At 40.0% G+C, this 22273-nt stretch overlaps 1 protein-coding gene across 9 annotated transcripts in view; it reads left to right on the top strand.

Annotated features, from left to right (window-relative positions):
• The window catches only part of CEP350 (centrosomal protein 350), an 85064-nt gene that overhangs the window by 57675 nt on the left and 5116 nt on the right, over nucleotides 1–22273 (top strand). For all 9 annotated transcript variants that reach the window (XM_035900789.1, XM_035900788.1, XM_035900793.1 and 6 more), the window contains 10 exons: nucleotides 2825–3024; nucleotides 4624–4835; nucleotides 6066–6210; nucleotides 8957–9117; nucleotides 9587–9726; nucleotides 10501–10583; nucleotides 11288–13362; nucleotides 14370–14771; nucleotides 14859–15005; nucleotides 16194–16316. In XM_035900789.1, the coding sequence (XP_035756682.1) occupies nucleotides 2825–3024; nucleotides 4624–4835; nucleotides 6066–6210; nucleotides 8957–9117; nucleotides 9587–9726; nucleotides 10501–10583; nucleotides 11288–13362; nucleotides 14370–14771; nucleotides 14859–15005; nucleotides 16194–16316 (3688 nt within the window). The remainder of the gene's footprint in view (nucleotides 1–2824; nucleotides 3025–4623; nucleotides 4836–6065; nucleotides 6211–8956; nucleotides 9118–9586; nucleotides 9727–10500; nucleotides 10584–11287; nucleotides 13363–14369; nucleotides 14772–14858; nucleotides 15006–16193; nucleotides 16317–22273) is intronic.

Below are 22273 nucleotides of genomic sequence, written 5' to 3' on the forward strand. Positions count from 1 at the left end.
AGTAAAGGTGGTGAGGCACTGGAACAGGGTGTCCAGAGAAGTTGTGGAAGCCTCATCCCTGGAAGTGTTCAGGGTCAGGCTGGATGGGGCTTTAGACAACCTGATCTAGTGAAAGGTGTCCCAGCTCATGATAGGGGGGTTGGAACAGATGATCTTTAAGGTCCCTTCCAACCGAAACCATTATATGTTTCTAATCTTTTATTCTTACTGTGTTCTGAGCAGCAGACAGATGGTTCACTTTGTTCCCACTGTCTGGTCACTGCTTCAGAATAGCGCTGCTGAAACTTTACTTTGGGCTTGAAGTCAGTATACCTTGGTTATAAATATACAAATACAGGTTAGAGCACCAGGTTAATGCTTCCAGGTTATTATTTTGAATGGGTGGATAAAAACGTGTGATGTTAGCACCATAGAAACAGTTAGACTTTGAAATCCTGCTGGTGTAATCTGAGTGCTGCTGCTTCTTTGCTCCCCCAGATTTCCAGTTTCATAGATGCCAGATGTGGTTTTGCATCTTTTTTCTGTGAAGGTGCCCCTGCTTTTGAGGATAAATGTGTATCCTTGGTGTTGCAACTGGAACCTTCTAGACTGTAGTAAATACTAAGGCAGCATGTATGCTATGTTGTGGCTCTGACCTTTTAAACCCCAGGGTTATAAAAGGGTCTGCATCTTTAGCCATGCTGCTTTAATCCTCCTCTTCCTATTGGTTCAATTTCTCTCCCATTGCTTCTTTTGACTTACCCTTCTTATTAAGTAGTCTTTGTCTGGTGATTAGTTTCATCATCATTTAGTTAATTCTCCTCCTGTTTGTGGTCTTCTGGGTTAATTCATTTGACATCTGCTTTTAAGGAGTCCTGGTCTTTTGAATCCATTTATTTCAGCCTTTCTCTTGCATTTTATCTCAACTGGACTTGCCTCCCTCAAGATCCAGTAAACTGTGAAGATCTAGACAATCTGATGAAATCAAACAGGAGGTGAGGGAAGAAGAAAAAGTTGCCTTTTGCACTGAGTTCATTGTAATAATGACCTCCATAACAAGTTCCAAATACATGATCTGCTAGACTGATTTGAACTGATGTCTACCTGAAAGTAACAGTTGATAAATCTGATTGTTGTGTCTTTCACCAGCACTTAAGCATGACTGTCCATGCCATGTTTGTAATGCAATTACTGTTGATAGCCTAGTTTCTTAATTATATTAATCGGTTGGTTTTGCCTAAGAGTAGATGGTGATTGATGTTTGTCTATAGAAAGTGATAAAGTAATCACAAAATCATGGAATCTGTCAGCTTGAAGGTGGCAGATGTTCCAGAGACTCTGAGGTCCTTCTTTTTTTCAACTGCTTTTGTTTTGTCTATAGGAAAGATGGTTGTGGGCATGACTTACTGGCTTCTGAAACTTTTATCTTCACATCGTAACTTGTTCACCTTATCTGAATCTGTCTTGGAGAAGGACTTATCTGAATCTTAACCATTCTGATCAACTGCCAGCTCACTTTTCCGGGGAACAGAATGAACACAGAGCAAACAAGAAATGTTCCTTAGCAGGAGAGACCTGCAAATTAGCCAGTTGGTCATTCCAGTCTCTGTAAATAAAAGGGGTTTTTTGAAACACAAGAGATTAAAAAGCACAAATGAAATAACTATCTGCTTTGCAGCTTAAAAACTTCGATGCTAAATGTTTGGGATGACAAATTAAAAAGGCATTTGCAAAGCAAAATATCACAAGTCTTTGAAGACTGCCTATTTATGCACCACACCTTCTGTACCAATGACAAACTCGCTCTAGCTGGCAAACCAGCTGTATTTTCTGTATTTTCTACAGATGGATTCTGTGATACCTTAAAAATTGCAGCGTAGGAGATGAGTGGATTAATGTACACTATTCTCTAGACTTGGCATGTCAGAGGAGGTGTGTGCAATTGATGTTGAACTTGCTTCCATTTACTATCTTAAAGGTTAAATGCTATGGTCTTGGTTACTTCAATATTTAGAAATAAGACCAAAGATACTGTTGTTCAAAAGCTGGCAGAGAGACCTAGTATATGCACACAGATGTATTCATACCTATGAAGTTCTTTAAGAATTTCCCCATTTCTGAGGTTTCATGGATCACTTAAGAAGTCTTTGTCAGAAAGAAAAAAATTTGCTGATTTTCAGCGTGAGCTTTACTTTTTATCTGCTCTTAAAAATGAGCAGCCAGATCTGTTAGTAGCCGGAAAAAACAGCCCTGCGTCTTTATTCTCTTGATGCTGTCAGCCGACAATTAACTTTCCAAGTGTGGAAATCCATAAAGATGATGCTTAAAGGAAGAAGTATAAAAGTTCCAGTAATTCAGGAGAACTATTAATACAGAATCACCATCTCTTATAATTAGGTATTTGGAAAGAACTGTGGGGCAGCTAGGGTTACAATTTTTCTGTCATTGGGATTAGCAAAAAGAAAGGTTCATTTTTCAAACTGCTTTCTTGAGGGTTCCAGTTTAATACCACAGGTACTTTTTACATCCTGAAGTTGAGAACTTGTCCTGTTCATTTTAGTGACTAGTTAGTAGCACTTTTAATTATTTTTGAAGATCTTTAAAATGTAAGCAGTCTGTTTACAGTATTTTGTAGACTTACTGCAAAGAAAAAGCTCTTGTCTACTTGTTTGGGTTTTTTCAGCAGCACATCAGAAGCTTAGGACATAGTAGTTAGTGTGGCTATTATCCTAGAAAACAATTGGAACAGCTGTAATTCTGGGAATTGTGGCAATAGAGTGTCTGGGTATCGGGAGCTTTGAGTGCAGTTGGCTGTTTTCCCATTGTCTTCTGCTCTGTCTGTCAGGTTCCTAACTAAGCGAGAACAGAAGCTGATGCAGCGTCGACAACATGCTGAAGAATTGTTGGAGTGGAAACGCCGCCTGGATGCAGAGGAAGCAGAAATACGGCGGATAGAAAAGCAGGCTCTAGCTGCCTGGGACAAAGAACTGCTCAAAACCAAAATAGCCAAGAAAGACCTGGGGGATCAGAGAACTGAGCCTAAAGGTAATGGGAAGAGGGAGGAAGTGATGCAAATGACAGCAGTAAAGCCTAATTTGACACAATGATTGCTTAGGCTTGTGCTTTCTTCCTTTTTTTGATGTTTTGGTGGTGGTTGTTCTTCTCCGGATGCTTTTAGAATCTTAATTTCTGCACTCTACTGCCTTCTGTTGCGTTGTTTTTTTAGCCCTGTTTTACACCTTAGTTAAATGTGTATTCCTCCTTTGCTGTATATCTTCTCAAGTGAACAGTGCAGCATAGGCCCGTCAGACGTTTCTACATACAATTTAAAATGTATTTCTGTCTTTCAAAACAAAAATGTTGCATTATCTTTTGCTGATCATCTTCCAAACTTACTCCATTAAAACCATTTTCTCCTGTAGTGCTGTTTGAGCATCTATCCTGTTAGCGTTATTACTGTTGGATGGCTCTTATCAGGAACTGCTTTCCACTTGTCTCTCTTTTCAAAAAATTGAAAGTATTTTTTTCTTCTCTCTGTTGTTAATGCAGTATAACTGTTTGAAATCTGCGACTGTGCAGACGCGTGCTAGGTTGTAAATGGAAATAATGATGCTATTGCGAGGAAAAATAAGTTCCCAGATTTTGGGAGCTACAGCTTTACTGTTCTGTTTTAAATGGACTATGTTTCATCATGAAACAGAGAACTGGATTACAGTGGGAGAAAATATGAAACTTCAGGGACTGTTCTAGAAATAATCAATTTTCCTTTTTTTCCCATTTTGCTGAAAGCAGGCAGCATGTCCTTTGAATGCGCAAAGGGAATTCAGAATTATACCCTATTACACTTGTAATTGTAAACAGTCATGTGGATTTTAGGCATTGTAAGACATTTTAAAGATGATATCTATATGAGTCAGTAAGTTCCAATGAACAGAAATGCAGCATGAATGCTGAATTCTCATCAACAGATGAGAAAATACACTTGCTTTCTATTAATTGTATCTACCAGTAAGCATTGGAGCACGGCCCTGCTTCAGAAGTTCCTCTCCCCAGCCTTCACTCAAATATTGAATAGTTCTCCATGGCTGCTTCAGTAGTGTTGTGACTCCTGTGGAATTTAGTAAACAGGAATATTGAAAACCCAACTTATTATTTTACTTGTTGCCAGTTGAGAGACTCATGATGAGATCATAACATTAAAATGTTTTCTGCAACTACTGTAAAGGAAGCAATCAATTCTAAATTCAAGATCTGGCTTGCAGATTATATGCTCCTCCATGACTTCTTCAGACTAACAGTGACTCTTGCTGGTGTATGGTCAACTGGAAGGACAGGTTTCCCTAATAATCCTTTTGGAGTGTGTTGTCTGGAAAATGTTAGAATATCCTGAAAACTCCTTTATTTTAGACATTCACCAATCACTAAGAACGTCTGGCAGTCCTAAATCATAGTTCTGTGGTAAACATGCTTGTTCTTGCTAAATATTCCACCTTTGGTGTCTAGGTGAGTGAAGTAACACTTATCAATTTGACATGTAGTGGTAGCAGTCACTACTTCATATGCAGGCAGCAGTATCTCTGAAGGCATATAAGTCAGTGCAAGTTCTTAGGCACACTCTTTTTTTCTCTCGTTATTCTATCTCAGAAACAGCTAGTGAAGAAGAGTCTCCAGTGCCTTCTTGCTCTCATCTGAACAGTGAAAGCTCTATCCCAGAAGATCTTGGTAGTCTAGCTGCTGAGTCTGTCCCATCGGAGACTATGGGCCATGGTCAGCCAGAAAGCCCATATCAGAGTACAACTAATGAAGATATGGTTTATTCTGAAGACTTCAAGTCCTCTACCTCACCTGGCAAACTTGTGAGTGAGCTTTCTTTGCTATATATATTCTTACACTTGTAAAAGGCTATCAGAGAAGTAGTAACTATAGCTGTCCCAGTTGTCAAAGCAGAGGTTAAACTATTCTCTGTGTTTGCAGTACCATTTTACGTTACTGTGCATAAACACTGTGATCAGATATGTTCTTTGAAGTCTCGAGGAAAAATTGCTTCAGCATAGAGTTTGAATATTTTTAGACTTGTGGGTAGTCTTGCAAAATGTTTTGCATATGTCATGTAGGTATGCAGTATTAAGTGGTGGAACACTGACCCAGTTTACCACTGTGAATTAGCTGTAGGCTAGCTTGTTACCATTGTATAAATTCTTTGAGGCCATGGAAACTATGCTCTGTTTTTCTGCTTTGCTTTACTTGCAAGTAATGTATCCCAAAGTATAGCTGTAGGCTGAAGAAGCAGAGCTGTAACGTCATGCACAATCCTTCGGGTTTTAGATTATGTCTGCTAGCTACTTCTGCCTTATTGTTCTCTTCCAACTGTTACTTCTACTTGGTTGATAATTTTGATAAATTTCATCCTGGTAACTTTGCCCGGTGCTCAGTGAGACAGAAAATGCAGTGTCTGTGGGGTAAAAGAGCTACTCATCTAGACTTATTACAAATAATTTCTTGGAAAGTTTGCTGAGAATATAGTGAGGCAAAATATCTAAAATATGTGCTAGAGTTCATGTTCAAGGTGTGTGAAAGGTTTGTGGTATAATGTTGCAGCAGTAAGAGCATTTTGGAAGAATATTTGCTCTTAGAATTTTTTGCCTGGCTACACAGAAATAGTGCTCTGTTATTTTACTGATTTAGAATGGCATCTTGCACCTCTTCCATGAAATGGTCCTTTTGGTTTCACAGATATATTTAGTATGGGTTCTCACTGCCATGGCTGTTACCAAATACAATTACATAAAGTATTGAACATGTGTGAGTCTGAACCATGTTAGTTCACTTAGGTAGTAACAGAGCAGTCTACGCAGGTTTACTGAAATCTAAGCTCAAATTAAGTAGTCAGTTATTGCTACTCTTGGTATTTTTGTTTTATTGTCTAGCAAACTAAATTCTTCTTGAGATAGCTGGATAGGTACCACTGCTTATGAGAAGTTCTCTAGTCATGCTATTCTTTCCTTGTAACTAGCCCTGATGACAACAATCTCCTGCTTTCAAGCTGAGCTTTACAAGCAATTACTTGTCCTTTTCTTCTCCCATAGTCTCCTCCCAAAAGCAGCATATCTGTATCAAAGCAAGATTCCAGCAAAAGCAGCCATAGAAGTGGAGGACAGCTACGGTCACCTGTGAAGTCTCATCAGATATCTCACAACTGGTCTGATGAATCTTTATCTATGACACAGTCAGGTAAGTGTAATATCTGCTTGGGTTTAAATTGCTTTTTCAAAGCTTTTGCGTTTAACGAGTAAACTTGAAATGCAGACATAGGTGTGGGGAGTCAGATAGAAATTCCTGGAAATTGCCAAGGTTTGGGGTTTTGTGGGAGTATTTTCCCATGATGTAATTTGATCGCTTCAGCTTAAGAAGGTCTTAATATATGAAGGTCTATACATTATCTCTCCTTTTAGAAAGCAACACAGGATCCTGCAAGCAGGTGTGAAGAAGATAAGAGTTAAGGTGGTCCTAGAATTTAAAAATACTAAGGCTAGCTGTGCTTTTAACAGGTGACACTGCTCCACCCCTCACATTTTAAGAAAGCAGCATACAAACGTGATCGTCCTCCTTCTGAACACACTCTGGCTCCAGAAGCAGTACCATGTTATCATGGCAGTATGAGTGAGCCCATTGGACCTGCACTGGCATGTGCAGAATAAATGAATACTTCAGGACATATGTTTTTATTTTTGGAGGAGGGTTTGAACTGTGTGCAGTAAAATAAGTTCTAAGATTTTGAGCTATGAAATACGAGGTCTACTGTATGGACCCTTCATAGCCTTTCATCCAGTGTCCAAGCTGGCTATCAGTAAATGCTGAGGGAGAGAATACTAGAAGTGAACTGGTACAGAGCAGTCCTCTCCCTGGTGTGCTCTCACAGTCTCAGTCATGTGGATTCCAGGACTTCCAGAGCCACCATTCAGTGGGTCACCATCATCAGCTGTGTTAAACTGTGAAGCCTGTTTTGAACATCTGTGCTTTTAATCTCTAAAATGTCTTGTATTCCACAGTGCAGTTGATATAGTATCATAAAATACTTACTAGCAAATGAGATAGCATTTTCCTGCTTTTTTTTTTTTTTTTTTTAATTCCCTAAATTATCAATAAGTCTTTAGTGGAAAAAGAATTAGATGGTTCTATTGTATGTACTGGCTGTTGTTTGTGATAGATGGATAACTTACTGGCATGCGTACGTATCCAGTCTTCGTGGTGCTTGATGTAGCAAGCTTAATAATCTTTTCTGTTGGGTTGGGTTTTTCTTTGTTAATATGTATGTAAGTGCAATAGAAACACAGTAATTTTGAGGCAGCTGTTCTCCTGCTGGATAGAGAAATGAATACATAACACCTAGGTATTTGCACCAAGTAATTTGTATTGGGGTTTTGTCTGGAGAGCAGTTTGCCAACACAGTGAAGCATTCGGCAACTTGATTAAGTTATTTTCAAGTTCTGACTGAGCAACCACGTAAGGAAGCCATTATGGAAAGTAGAGCGGGCAACAGTCATCATGAAAATAAACTTTTGTAAAATAAAGTATTTGCAATCTTTGATTTCAAATGCTGAAGAAAGGTATATGGAGGTGGGAAGCTGATCAGGATGGTGCTGGTTTCACAATAAATCATTCCATTGTGAAGACAAATCTTCCAAGCTGATGAGTAGTAATGAAGTCATTGCTATGTCAGTCTGATGCATGTGGAGGCAAGATCGTCAAAGATGAAAGCATGTGCAGATCTTTCCCTTATGAGTTGATCAAGAAAAGCTATAATTATGTAGTGGTCACTTACGGGAGGAGTTGTTAATTACAGTGGCATCATAAAGTACTCCTGATTAGCAAGTGAGATGCCATTCTTCTCGTACTGTTTTGTTTTTCTTTTAATTCTCTAAATGGTTAACAACAGTCGTTAATGGAAAAATAATACAGTAGTTTGTCTTTACTGGCTGTTGTTGATGATGAAATCCCTCTTTTTGGTGGTTTGTTGTCTTGAGAAATTAAAATTGATTAGCAAAATGCCCAGCTGTTCCTGCTAGCTGACCAAATAATACCAGTCTTACTTTCTGAGATGTTCAGTAAAGCAATTGGCACTTACAGGCATCCAAGACTTTTGGTCCAGAAAACATTATAGGTAATACTGAGCATTAGAAAAGCAAACCAGCCAAGATTCTTCTCTTAGGAGCTGCAGCTGCTGCTATAGAAGAGGAAGGGGCACATCAGCCGCAGGGAGGAGCTCCAGTAAGACTATGTCAGATAAATATTTTGAAGAATTTTTGGTATCTAATTGTGTTAGCACCAATCTGGGACCAGGATCTTGTTTTGCACTATGTTGGTATGCATTTAAACCAAGAAACAAGTGGACATAATCAGGTGGGCAGATAAGAGTAAGTAATGAGACACTGAGGCAGTCTCTCTATAAAGACTTGAGAGGTCTGAGAGACTAAGAGATTGTTACAGCAGAAATAATGAAAGTAGCAGAGTTACTGGTAGAATGGGGTTATCATGCAGAGAATGGATCTAAGTATCTGGGGGAAGTCTCACAAGGGAAAAGAGGGGGAACATCATCAGAAGGACTGGAAGACCAGGTTGCAGGGAGTTCTAAGGATGGAGAGGAATGGAGGAGATCTTACTTAAATTACTAAGGATAATGATTAAGAAAAAATTATTCAGGTGGAAACCAGCTACAGTCAGTAATGGCATTATAAGAAGATCTGTAAAATTGAACTTGGAGCAAAGATATGCCAAGTAACTTTGTATAAGCTATTATTGTAGTCCACCACACTACCCCCATTCAATCTTAATATTTTAAGACTAACATGTTGGCATTTAAATTCTTTGATATTTTGCTCGGACCATATTTTGTATTTACTAAATGACTGTTCATTGCTTTGCATAGAACTGTTTTGTGAAGTGCAAGCTTACAAAGACTAAAACTAAACTTTTTCAGAAACCACATCTGATCAAAGTGACATTGAAGGACGGATCAGGGCCCTGAAGGATGAACTACGGAAAAGGAAGTCCGTGGTTTACCAGCTGAAAAAGGAACAGAAAAAGAGGCAAAAGGAGAGACTGAAAGCCCAGGAAGCCAGTTTGATCAAACAACTGGAGGTTAGGAATAAAGAAGGAAGAAGGGCAAAGCAAAAGACTGTTAGCCTTGGATAAATCATTATAGTATGGATGTTTATGGCAGAGTACCCTATCAACAGCTGTGAAAGACACATTGCTGTGATAGAAGTGAGACTGTGTTCTGGCTATTTCACTGTTTTCAAGAATGAACCAGAGCCTTGAGGCAAAAATGCCCATTCCCTTTTAAAATATATATCTTTAATGGATTACTAGCAGTGTTCAGGGGGCTTACGTATCCTAGCTTGGATTAAATTGTGTGATGCTCATGTAACTTGTTTTTGAAAGTTAAGTATTAAAATTTCTAGGATTCACAACTGTAGAGCTTTAGTAAGTTAAATAGATTGCTTTATGGATAAACCAGGTTTATCTTTTATTCATTTAATAGGTTTTAATTGCTGAATTGTGCTAATGGTTTAGTAGACTAACAGCCATAACTGTTTTCCATGTGTAGTCTTATGATGAGTTTATCAAGAAGACTGAAGCAGAGCTGAGCCAAGATCTGGAAGTATCACCCACAGCCAAACCTCAGATTAAAACTCCATCCTCAACTGCTGCTGAAAAACCTAGGATCAAGGCACCACCCCTCCACAGGTAACGGGGATTTCTTCTTTTTGAGATTATTCTGAAAATGCGGTGAGTGCTATTTTAGCAAAAACGATGAGTACAAGGAAAGCTGGTAACTGGAGCACTGGAAAAGTGGCAGTATTTTGTTGACTATTTGCTGGTCTCATCAGACCCAAAACAGACAAAATATTCCATCCCTGTAATTGTATGCATCTCCCTTTTGTCCTGCCCAGTCTTTCAGATCCTGTTTTCAAGTTCTTTCTCAACAATGATTTTCAATTGTGCAAGAATGTGCCAAATAGTTAGTTGTATGGATTACTGACCCAAATTTTTCCCCATTTTGGTCACCTGTTATGCCTGCCACACTGTGTGAGTCAAACCATTCATCTTCATAACTTAAATCTGGTTCAGAATTTAGGTTTTAAAAGATAGAGGATTCAGCTGACTTCTGCAGTTCCTACTGTATTTTTAAGTGTTTCATTTTTTCCAGCAGATGGTGCAATTTTAGCGAGTTCAGGTAAAACAAAAAAGTTCTTTTCTTTTTCTCTTTTTTGACTGCAAAAAAGGTTAGTTTGATTACTCTTCTAGAGAATTACTTTGCAGGGCTTGCCAAAGTCTCCTCTCTGTCCCCATTCCTGTTTTCTAAGGTCACAATATGTTGACAAACCAAACTGTTTGTTATCATTGGTGTGGTAGTATAACAGATGCTTGTATTTCCATTTTTATCTATTAAAATAAAAAACCCAAAACCCAACACTCTGGTGTAACCATGATTCATGCAATTTGATTTTTCAACTTTAGACCTGAGACAGCTAAAAACTGGAAATCACTGGCTGAATCAGAGCGATCCAGAGCGTCTTTGGAATCCATTTCAGAACATGCAGGTATGTGACTGGAAGAATCTTTGCTGCAGTTGAAGATCTTGAAGACTGACTGTTTTAAACTTCTTTGATCTTCTCCTTCTTGATTCAGGAAGAGGTTTTAAGAGAGCATGCAGACTTTGTAAAACCATAAAGATCAAGCTATATTTTTTACTATTTGTATTTAGTAGGCTTCAGCTTTTGCTGTTTCTTGTATATTCAGTATTTAGTTTTACTCTTGCTGAGGTTTGTGTGAACCGTAATTACATGACAACCTGTGTCCTTTCTTTTGTTTCATGTTCCTTTATGGCTTGAGGAAAGTAAGGAAACCAAAAATAATGAAGGCTTTAGGAATAAACATTTAGGAATAGGGCGGTTTTGAGATACTTCACAATGTTTTGCTGTCAATCGTTATCTACCATTCTAATCTTGGTTGGTTTTGCAGCTTGCAAATAAGTAACTGAGCCCTTTCCTTGGGCTCATCATTGTACAGTGTTATGAAATACTGGTACAACAAACAGAGTTGGAAAGAAGGCATTAGAACCCTAGAACTGAAAGAATGTTGCTCATGTTCATAGGACAGCTAGAAATATGTTTCCAAGGCACCAGTTTGTATCTTCTTTTAGCATAGAAACCTTGATGTTAATTTTATTGCCTATGGTTGCAGTTTTCAGTAAAACAATGCAGGCTATATGATCTGCTGTAATTCACTTTTATTTTCCTTCAAGATGCTGTGTTATCAAGAGCTGAGCGATCTGTGTCTGTGCACACCAAGAAGGTGGCTGTGACAGATGTTCATGCAGAACCTTCTGGAACATCTTCCTCTATTTTAATGTCACCAAGGAGTTCCAGAGTAGGATCTGGTGATTCCTTAGATAATGTACCCTCATCATCTCTTCTCAAAGATGTGAAAGACACTAGCAGGATATACCATGGGTCAATGAACAATGTGGTAAATGCATCCAATGATGAGACTGCCTACAGTCATAAGTCTGAGATACAGGAAGACTTGGAATACGTAAAGTCCGAGGAATATGAGATTGAAGGTTCTCATGTTAAGCCTTTGGAGAGTTCTGATGTCTTGTTGACATTAGATAAAGAACAGGAGAGTTCACTGGACACACTTCCAAAGAAAATCCTCTGTTCTGAAGACGAACACTCTCAGAAGGAACTCTTTGGGTTTGCTGTGGAAAGTCTTCATGGTACAGAAGAAATCTTAGAACAGAGACTGGCAGATAAAGATGCTGTAACCGGCCCAAGTGTAGAAGAGTCGTCTTGCAAACTGAGCAAATCAGCAGAGGAAAAAAGTTATCTGCTTTCAGAACAACTCTTCAGTCAAAAGGAGCCATCATACCTTGAAGACTTTGAAGGATCCTCTTCCAGAAAACTAACAGCAGTTGAAGAAACGCTTCCTGGGGGATGTTACAAAGAGGACTTTGAAGCATCTCTTCTCTCTCCAAATGGGGATGGTCAGTCACTGACAGAGCAGTCACAGCACACACAAACCACCAGAAGTAGATCCACCAGCCTTGGCAGTGATGGCGAAATCAGTGAATACCTCAGTGACAGGTCCCTGTCTCTCTCTGGCAGCATGCATTCAGAGAGGTTATTAGAACTTAAGTCCCCAACAGAACTCATAAAAAATACTGAACGCAGAGATGTGGAGCAAGAACAGGCCCGTACCGAATCACCACTCTGGGCCTCTATTTTGATCACAGAAGAAACAGATAGTTTGCCAAATTTCAACATTGGTGATAGAGTACTTGTGAGTAAAGTCCAACCCGGAACATTGAGATTCAAAGGTCTGACTAAGTTTGCCAAAGGGTTTTGGGCTGGCGTAGAGTTGGATAAACCTGAAGGGAACAATAATGGAACTTATGATGGTATTACATATTTTGACTGCAAAGAAAAGCATGGTATTTTTGCTCCTCCTCAAAAAATCTCTCACATTATGGAAAGTATTGATAGCCATTTAGACACAAATAAGGATGAAGACTCATTCTTCGATGATAGACTGGAGAAGCAACACAAAGCAGAGCAGAAAGACAAAGGAAGTTCTAAACCTAGCAAGGAAGATGAACCACAGAGCAGAGATGCAACAGAGAACTATTCCCAGGATAAAGCTCCTGCAGACACAGCTGTTTTGGAAGCCTCAGCTGGGGAAAGGGTTGATGAAGAGTCATCTTCCAAAGCGAACAGCATAAAGATTTCTGTAGCTACTGAATCAACTGCCCAAGAACAGTCAGTGGTGGATTATCTGAAGCATGCTGTAAAGGAGACCAGTTTTGCTTCTCTCATTTCTGGTGATGTGGATGAGATTTCCACTGTTCAGTTGGATGACATCTCAGATTTCCTTTCTGAAAAACTGGAGAGGCAGAAGACACTGGGGGAAGAATGTGCTGAAAAGTTAGATGATCTCTCTCCTGGAGTTGTGGAGAAGCCTGCAACTCCACTTCTGGATTTGCTGACAAAAGAAAAGAACCAGTTAGAAGCCCAGCTTAGACTACCACTTAGAGAGGAAGAAAAGTCAAAAGACCAACTGGAAAAGGTCAGTTTGCTGACAGACAGCCTACTTAGAGATTTTGTGAAAGACACAGTCAATCAGTTACAGCAAATAAAGAAGGTCAGGAATGAGAAAATCCAGCTCAGCAACCAGGAGCTCTGTGATGTGAAGGAGGAATCCGGTACCCCATCCCAGCAGGTAGAAAAGCAGATTTCTGACGGACTGAATAACTTTTTTCTAAGTTCCGATTTGGAAGATGAACGAGAAGAACTTTCCTCTCCAGACATGTGTCCCAGACCAGTAAGTAACAGATATCTTGCACTGATCTTAAGAGTTGATTGTTCCTTTGACTGATGATGATTGAATCTTAGGAATGCTGTGTGGCACCAGTTTGTTTTCTCCCAGGTTCTGTTTGGTGATGTGGAGATTGCCCATAAGTATGTATGTCTTTTACATGTGTATTCTTGTGTATCCCAGTTGACAGCTCATTTTGGTAGCCCTGCAGGCTGAAAGACACATTTTGGCACATGGAAGTGAAAAATACTTCATTTAGGTTACATTCTGCTTACATGTTCCATTTGTATTTAATCCTTACCCTCAGTTTTTATTCTAAAAATGGCAAAATACAATAGACTGTAAGCTTACCTCTGTCTATTCTTGATGTGAAATAATCATCTTGAAACATAATTAGTTGCTGTGGAGGTTATTAAGATGTCAGACTGCTCTATCCACTGAACTAATATATCATGAATAGTGGAAGTTCAAGCTTCCTCAGAACAACCATTAATGATACAGATAGAGGACTTGGCCTTTCTGCTGAAAATCCCAGTAAACCTGTCTGCTTTGCCATTGATCTCAATATATTATCATCACAGAAAGCTTCAGCCCATTTCACCAGTGTGAGCACTGCTCAGTCACTAAAACAGCCATCAGCTGCTAAAAGCTTTTCGGCTGTTGATTTAGATCTGAGACTGCTGATAAGTGAAGTGAAAAGTTGTATGTCACATTATCAGTTTTTAAACTACTCAGCCTTTCATAAACAGTTAAACATTAGGACAGACGGCAGGCAGGATGCACAGTATTTTAAGCTCTGTAGGAACTCTCTGAAAGCATTTACCATGAGTGGTAGAAACCCCAGGTTTTCAAAATCAAAACATTTCTAATTTTACTGTGGGATGTTTATTATTTTTCTAAGTATTTGTGCATATATTGCCAGTTACATCAGTAGAGCATTTAAAAATGTAAGTTGAGTTAAGACACCAGTGTAATGCCACTTTTATATTTACTCTGTGGCTCTTAATTCACAGGAGAGTCCAGTATTTGGTGCCAGCGGTCAGGAAGAGCTTGCCAAGAGACTGGCAGAGCTGGAGCTCAGTCGGGAGCTCCTTAGTGTGCTGGGAGATGATCAAGACTGGTTTGATGAGGACTATGGCCTGAGTTCCCGTAAGGTCCAGCAGAAGCAAGCTGAGGAACCAGCAGTGTTGCCCAAGGTAGAACCACTGAAAGTGCCAACAAAGCTGTGTGAGGAGCCTTTGGCAGTCCCTCATACTGCAGTGGAGGTGGAAGGTATGGTGCATGCAGCAGCTGAGGAACTCTGGAAACTGAAAGAACTGGGTCGTGATCTTCAAAGTTTCAGCTTTCATACAGATCTTAGGAGTACCCTCAAAGAGCAGGACACAGACACGATAAACAAGCAGGTTTATCAAAAGGTACAGTCTTCAGGCATTTTGTTCTTGCCCTTTGAATGTTTAGCATGAACGACAGAAGCCTTAACTTTTATTTCTTTCTTTATTAAGGTGGTATTTGATTTAACAAGAGAGATCTTTGGGGAAATCTTTGCTGAGGATCCTAATCTAAATCAGCCTATTTGGATGAAACCATGTAGGATCACATCTGCTTACTTTCGCCGAGTAAAAGATCCAAATGATCTGGATGAAATCAAGGTGGGAAGAAATCTTTGTCATGCATAGAAAGTGAGATGAAAACTACTGTACTGGCACTTGCCTGAGTGTTAAAAGATCATAACAGGTGTATCCAGCAAGAAATAAGCTGAGAAGAGAAATGAGATTACAAACCTGAAAGGGAGTTTGTCAAAATGGTCCTTTTTTACTCAACAGAGTTGCGTCCCTGTCCTTTTGGCTGGTACTGGTTGCTTTTAAACTTTTGTCCACTGTGCAGAACTGCCAGGATGACCTTGGTCTTGTAAAATTGGTATGCTGACAGACTGCTGCTTTAGCAGATTTTAGTGGAACTCTGTATGGGTATATTGGTATGGATCCAATGGTAGGGTTGGGCCAAATGGGATGAGCTGGATTTTTTTTCTCAGACACACCTGTGCCAACCTCACTGAGGACAGCAGGAGTTGCCCAGAGGCACCCAAAATTTGACTGGTGAGGGCATTGTTGTATTTAGCAAGCCAGAGGAAGTCTGTTACTGGTGGTAGTGCTCAAGAAAGAATGAAAAAACCAAAAAGCTAGAGCCTGATTGGACCTAGGTTAAACTTGCAGAGCTGTACATTTGGAAAAAAAACTGTCTCCCTGAAAGCACTCAACAAAGAACCTTCCATACAACACATCAGGACACAAATTAAGACTTCCACCTGTCCTGATTCTTCTGAAACTGGGGGGGAGGAGGTGTGTGTTTGACTGTATTTTGATTAACCTGCTGAAGATCCAGCATGTTAACAGTCAAAAAAAGACAAAATAATATATAGATCATTCTGTTAGTTGAGAAGACTTTCAAAAGCATGTGACAGGGGAGAGCAGAGGCACAGGACAAGGACATCAAACTCTCACCGTGCTTTTCTTTAATATTCTCCCATAAAATGGATTATCATAATCCCTTGTTTGCTGTACTGTTTAATTGAAAGTTTCTGTTCTCAAGATTTTTACAGCTACAGCAGTGGGTATCTTTTCTTTTTTTTTCCCCACTTCTAGATTTAATTACTGTTCTGTCTGTGTCATGCTGCTTCAGAGACTTTCACTGTAACTTTCTTGCATACAGTGTATGTCTCTTAGCTAAACAGAATGCTGTTATGCATTCTGTAATGTGACTTTTTAGAGTAGGTACTTCGTGCACACATTTCATTTCTTAGCCTAAATGTGGTAAATCTCACCTTTACTGTTCTGTAGAGCTTTATTGCAGCTGAAGTACTGAAGTTGTTCAGCCTGAGGAAGGAGCCTAATCACAAAACAGACTGGCAGAAGATGATGAAATTTGGGCGGAAGAAACGAGACCGAGTGGATCATATACTGGTCAGTGGATGAAGATAAGCAATCATGTTAGATACTGTCCACCAGACTGAAGTGTGACATATGATTGCATTTTTCAGTATTTGATCATGCTGTTTAAAGAATATAAAGTGTGCATGAGGTCTTGATAAAAGGTGTTTAATTTTAGAGAGCACCCTATTGACAAAAACAGAAGTCCAGTGCCAGTGAAGTAAGGTGACTGCAGTGATTCTCTGTTCATGCCTACTGATTTGACTGGAATATAAATTTGCCCACTCCCAAAAGTTTAAAGCATGAATTTACAGGAGGAAACATTTAAATATTTGACTGAAAGGAGGGTAAACTTCTTTGGGAAGGGTTTTTCTTCTTACTTTTAATTTTAAATGGTTTTATTTTGAGGTAATGTTGTTTAATTGGAGACAGTGATAGTGAGGACTTAATAGACCAGATTTGCAACCTTTCTGTTGAATCTGGTCAGCACAGCAAAGACTTCGAAGAGACAGTATGAGACACAATAATCCTTAGTACAAGGTAACCAGCCTGCCAGATGGTACCCACAGCTCAGTGTTTTCTCAAAGCTAAGCAATGAGTAAGACTTCTGCTCCTGTAGTGCTTGTCATAAAGTAGTGAATGCAGCTGCCACTAGGGCAGACCCAGTTCAGGGTTAAAACTGCATAAAGATAGAGCATGTCTGGCTGTGTACTGGTTTTTGAAAGTTACTTGTTGGCTTGTATCGCAGGATGATTAACATCTTTATTGGCTATAATGAAAGTGAAGGTTCTGCTTGGGAATATGAGTCCTCATTAACACTGTGCTTCACTTAATTATACCTGAAATTGATTCCACACACGCGCACATATAAGTAACTTCGAGTCATGGGTCGTGTGGTCTTTTAATTGCCCATCAGTGGAAGGTTTCCAACGCAAGCTTTTTCTCAGGGATTTAATTTTAATTGTATGTAAATAGAATATCTATGTATAGGATCTGCATATCCTAGTATGCTTGATTCTGGGATATACTTGTTTCTGGGATACGGAGGCTGCTAAAGCATGCACAAAAAAGTCTTATGTTTAGATCCCTGAGATAACTAATAGTGCAACTGTTGTGTACCAATTTCCTAATTTCTTTGAACCATGCCTGGAAAGAAAGATTCCTGACTGGAAAAAAATATTCTAGTTGAAGGCATCCAAAGTGCTTTAGGTGGAACAAGTTTGAAGTTCAGATGATCTGGTCTGTGATTTACATGCAGCCCCAGGCATCAAAGATTAATGGAGCTCTGACAAGCTTGGCTTAATAAATAATGCGTTTAATTTTATTTTGTTCTCACAAGAATATGGTAATAAAATTTTAGCAGAAGACTGGGAATAACTCTGTGAAGACTGCAGCATGCCATGCTTTAGGAATAAGGTAGTCTCAGTGGCATTGCTAACAAATTTATACTGTAATGTGAGACGCTGTCAGAGAAACATCTAACTGAAAACCCAAGGAGATAGTGTTCAATTTCTCTTACCTTGTTTTATTAAAACCTCTATAAAACATGAAGTATCTGGATAGTTTTCTCTGTCTCCTACTCAGCCTTCTACTTGTGCTTAAGGTCATGAGTTCTGTGATAATGCAAGTCCAAGGTCATAAGTGGATATACAGGTCTGTGCAAGGTCTACTGCCTATCCACTAGTAACTCATGGTGTAGCCCTAAACAGAAAGGTCAGTTTTGGAGTTTTCCAAATTTTGTTTGAAGTATATTCAGGACATACAACACAGAAATTTCCTGAAAGAGAAGGTGGGTTAAGGTGCTGTAGAAGCTTCTTTAGTAGAAATCACAATGGAAAATGCTTTGTTCAAGTTTTTGTGAAGATTTAGCCAATATATACCTCCTGCAATGTGCAGGAGATGTCATGTGAGTACATATATGAGCTGTTTGATTCTCCACATTCTTTTGCTGCTTATAAAGACAAAGACTGTTAAATAAAACATGATCTTTGTAAAGCAGAGGTAAACATTCTTAGGCGTTTGTTATTTGCATTTAAAGTTTGAGCACAGGTCCTTCCCAGTTTCTTCATTTCCCCTTCAAGTAAAACTAACATTCAAATGAAAACATCCTTTGATAGTTTTCTGTTGAGACAACTATGTATTTTGAGTGACTTTGAGAGGATTGAACACATCTGACTGTGCAATGCTGTCTGACCCAGGAGCCAGGCATGACTAAGGGTGAGAGGGTTTTTGATACAGAGGAAAGAGGTTCTGTTGTATACCTTCTCCAGCATATTACTAACAGCTGTCAAATGGTGGCATCATCTGCCTGGATGGTTGGGTGGCTTTAAAACCAGGAGGTATGTCTGTTTGCTGAATTCCCTTTTATTTCTTCTGAAGGCACAAAAGCAAGTGCCAAGCTATTCTGCCCAGCTTAATCTCTCCCTGATTATCCCTGGATGTGTCCTTCTGGGTTTATCATCCTAAAAACTATAAACCCAATTCCTAGTGGTTCTTGTCTCCACCAAAGGTTCAGCCTTGTGGGGAAGAGGCACAGCAGTAGAAGCAGCCTGCGCTGCACTGGTGCTTTCTGTGATGCTTGGGTCCTGTGTGTGACAGCAGTCAGCCATCACATCTGCTGGGAATTAAGGGGAGAACAGGATGGATTCCTGTCCTTCAGCTCCTTGCTCTGCCTTGATCTTTGCTACTTCCCCCAGCCACTGCATCTTTAGTTGAATTTTCACTTTCGTCTGCACTTTCCCAGCATTGACACCAATATAGTTAGCCATCTTTTTCTGCCAGTGACAACCATCTTCCTCTTCTCCTTTTTTGCAGCACTGTTAACTTTGATCAGGGATCTTTGTCCTCAGAAAGCATTTGTACTGGGATTTCTTAAGAGACATCTCTGGTCTGCTGGATAGTTGCTCTAGTTATTAACATTTACAGCAGATCTTGGCTTTTAGTAAACAGGTGGAGGAGGTTCAAGTTTACGAAAAGCTACTTTGTTTAAAATCAAGTTAAAGGAGTGATTAAGTGTTTGATTTCTTCTCCTTGTGTCCCTTGGTGTTGCCACCATTACCATGTATATGCTGCCTGTGCTCTGTGGGAGAATTTCAAATGGACACAGAGACCTAGGTGCTGCATTTTGGTACATCAGGGCTGCCTGTGCTTTTCAAAACCTCTTTTTAAACTACAGCAAGAACTCTCATATCTCCTTATTTAAGTTCAGGTGCTAACAATAGGCTGTTTCCACTACTTTTTTTTTTTTTTTTTTCTCACTTGGGTCTTTAGCCAGAACTCCTGTGCTGATCTGTTTGCAGAAATTCTTCCATTGCTTTCCCTGCCACCCCCCCTTCCCTTTTGTCCAGAGATTGACAAAGCAAAGCTCACATGGTAGTGCCAAACCTGTGTGTTTAGCTTTCGCACCTGAGAAGCCTGCCAACAGAGTGCTGAAAAGCACTTGATCTCTTCTGACCTGTTGACTTAATGGCTAGAATGTTTCTCTCCATGCAGTTTTGAACTCTGCAACAAAGCAAAGCTGTTCTATCAAGCTGGCTTAATTGGAAAGCGCACTTCTGTGGTGCCCGAGATCTAAACCCGAGGGGAGTGCAACAGTAAGGAGAGAATTGAAGCCTGCTTGAATGCACAGTCATGCATCATGAGATTTCCAGGCTCTCTGAGAGTGAAGGGCTGTGAGAATGCACCTGTCTGCCTTCCTCCTACTGGCATTCTTCCAAGGCAGTAATTTATTTCTGGATTTCTATACTTTTCAGTCTCCAGATGAACTAGTTATGCCTTAAGTGTAATTTATTTTGCAGATATTTGTGGTTTTGAATTGGGAACCTTCAGAAATTGAAACTTACTAATTTAGTTCCCAAAATTCCCTTCAGTTTATATTCTTTTAAGTGTTGTTTTTTGGGTACTGTGACATTTATTAGATGGCCAGCAGGATCATGCTACCTCATTATATTCTGATTTTTCTTTTGTGTGCATGCCCCCTTCTTTCTTTGAGTGTTTAAAAAAAAACCCCAACAAAGCACACAAGAACCATACTACGCAGCCTTCTGCATTGTGTCAGTATTTATCCTTTCCTGTAAGATGGAATGCGGTTTCCTTAAAACTGTTTTTTTCCTGAGTTTCTCTCTGGCATAGAGGGCTTACTTCCTGGTACCAAACATGTGAAGTTTTACTTCTGTCATGGGAATATGCAAGAACTTAAAACGCTGTGCATGTACGGAAGACAGTGCCCACTTCCATGAAAGCCATGATAGTCACCAAATATAAGCAAACTGTCTCTATTGCTTAGAAGCAGTTTGTAATAATGCAACAAATGGATCAAACGTTTCCCAGACAAAGCAGTCGCAACTGGCTTGGCTCAGATGTCTGCAGCTAGGGCTGCAAAGCAGCACGGCGGTTTCCACACGTGTTCTGAATACACTATAAACAAGACTTGCCTGCAGCTGCAAATTGCATATTCTCTTAGTTTTCCAAAAGTATACTCGAGGAAGTCTTCCTAATGCCAAAGGAAATTGTGCACTGTGCCTCTGAGAAAGAGGGAATGACAGAGGCAAGAGAAAATTAATCACTGATACTGTCTTTCTTTCTTGATCTTTCTACTGCCATTTAACATCCAGCCTTTCTCTGCCTGGATCAAGTTACCTTGTTCTCTCCCGTTTACTTGCATTTTTTTATCCCAGGAATCTTCTTTTGGTTTGGTTTGGTTTTTTCTCCTGGAGCACAGTAAAGTAACTGCCTCATCATGTTATTGCAGGTGAAACAGAAAAAAACAGCAGCTTGGTGTGGATCTGGATGTTGGGGTTTGTTTAAGGGCCAGTGAGATCAGGGCTTTTAACCTGCTTGATTGTTTCACTCACTTTCTTTCCCCCAATCCCAGTGTTAAGTTCCCCTTCTTCCCAGTGAGATCGCTGATGGCCTGTGAGGGTCGGGCAGAAAAATCTCATGAGTTGGTATTGTGCAGCTGGTCCCAGTTAACAGTCTTGGCTGTCATCAGTCAAGGTCCCTGAGTGTCCGCCAGCGTTTGTCTCCATCCACTTCCTTCATCTCCAGGGTCTTCCCCCATTTCCAGGGTCTTTTCTCCAGCCAGGATCTTCACCTTCTCCCTTTGGGGCCCCTGTTTTCTTTCCCAGACTGCTTCTGCTTTTTGGGAACCCTTCTTTTTGGCAGCACCTCTTCTTTTCATGACCCCTATCTCTTGCTTTTCCTCATCTGAATAGTCTGTGATGCAGATACACAACACATGATCAGCCTCCACATTGGTGCTTCTGTCTTATGTCTCTTTATTGATGGGAGTACTTGGGACATGCTGCTATTGTTTAGTCCAGGGTTTATCAAAATTTATAGCCAGCACATACCGGTTGCAGGCAGCAAGCTTCTGCTTGAGAGACAGTTCAGAAGTCTGTTTCAGACATTCGCCCCCACACAAATTTACACCCAATTATCTGCCACTTGTTAGCATTCAATTTAAATTATTTTTCACCTACGCCACTTGTTCAAAGTTTGATTGCCAATATTGTTGCTTCTTCCTTACTAGTAAGAAGCATAATGAAACCATTAACACCTTGTCTCTGACAGCCATATGGGAAACAAGAGGAGCACTTGCTGTGGTAGCCAGAGATTTGTAAGCAGGACTCCTCCAAAGCTGTTTGCACCATAAGATCCCTGTCCCTCTCCCCAGGCTCTCTTAAGAGAGGGAGAAAGGAGCTGTCAGAGTGAAGCCCCATGTGTAACTGAAGCCGTATGAATGGCTACAAACCCTGAAGCCGTGCCGGTTCCCAGAGCAGCCTGTTCTTGCGCTTCACACTGCGTTGGGGTTATTGAATCATCATTATGCTACAGCAGCTGTCACCTTCAAAATGGAGAAGTTTCTGGGCGGTTTAGCTTCAGGCAACAGAGGGGAGGGAGAGAGGGTGTTGGGGCTATAGTTCTTGTACTCTCTTTAGATAAAGACACTATTACATATTGATTAGTAGATTTAGTGTATTTTCAGTATG

This window comes from Egretta garzetta, unplaced genomic scaffold, assembly GCF_000687185.1.
Source record: "Egretta garzetta isolate BGI_Z169 unplaced genomic scaffold, ASM68718v1 scaffold598, whole genome shotgun sequence".
Lineage (NCBI taxonomy): Eukaryota > Metazoa > Chordata > Aves > Pelecaniformes > Ardeidae > Egretta > Egretta garzetta.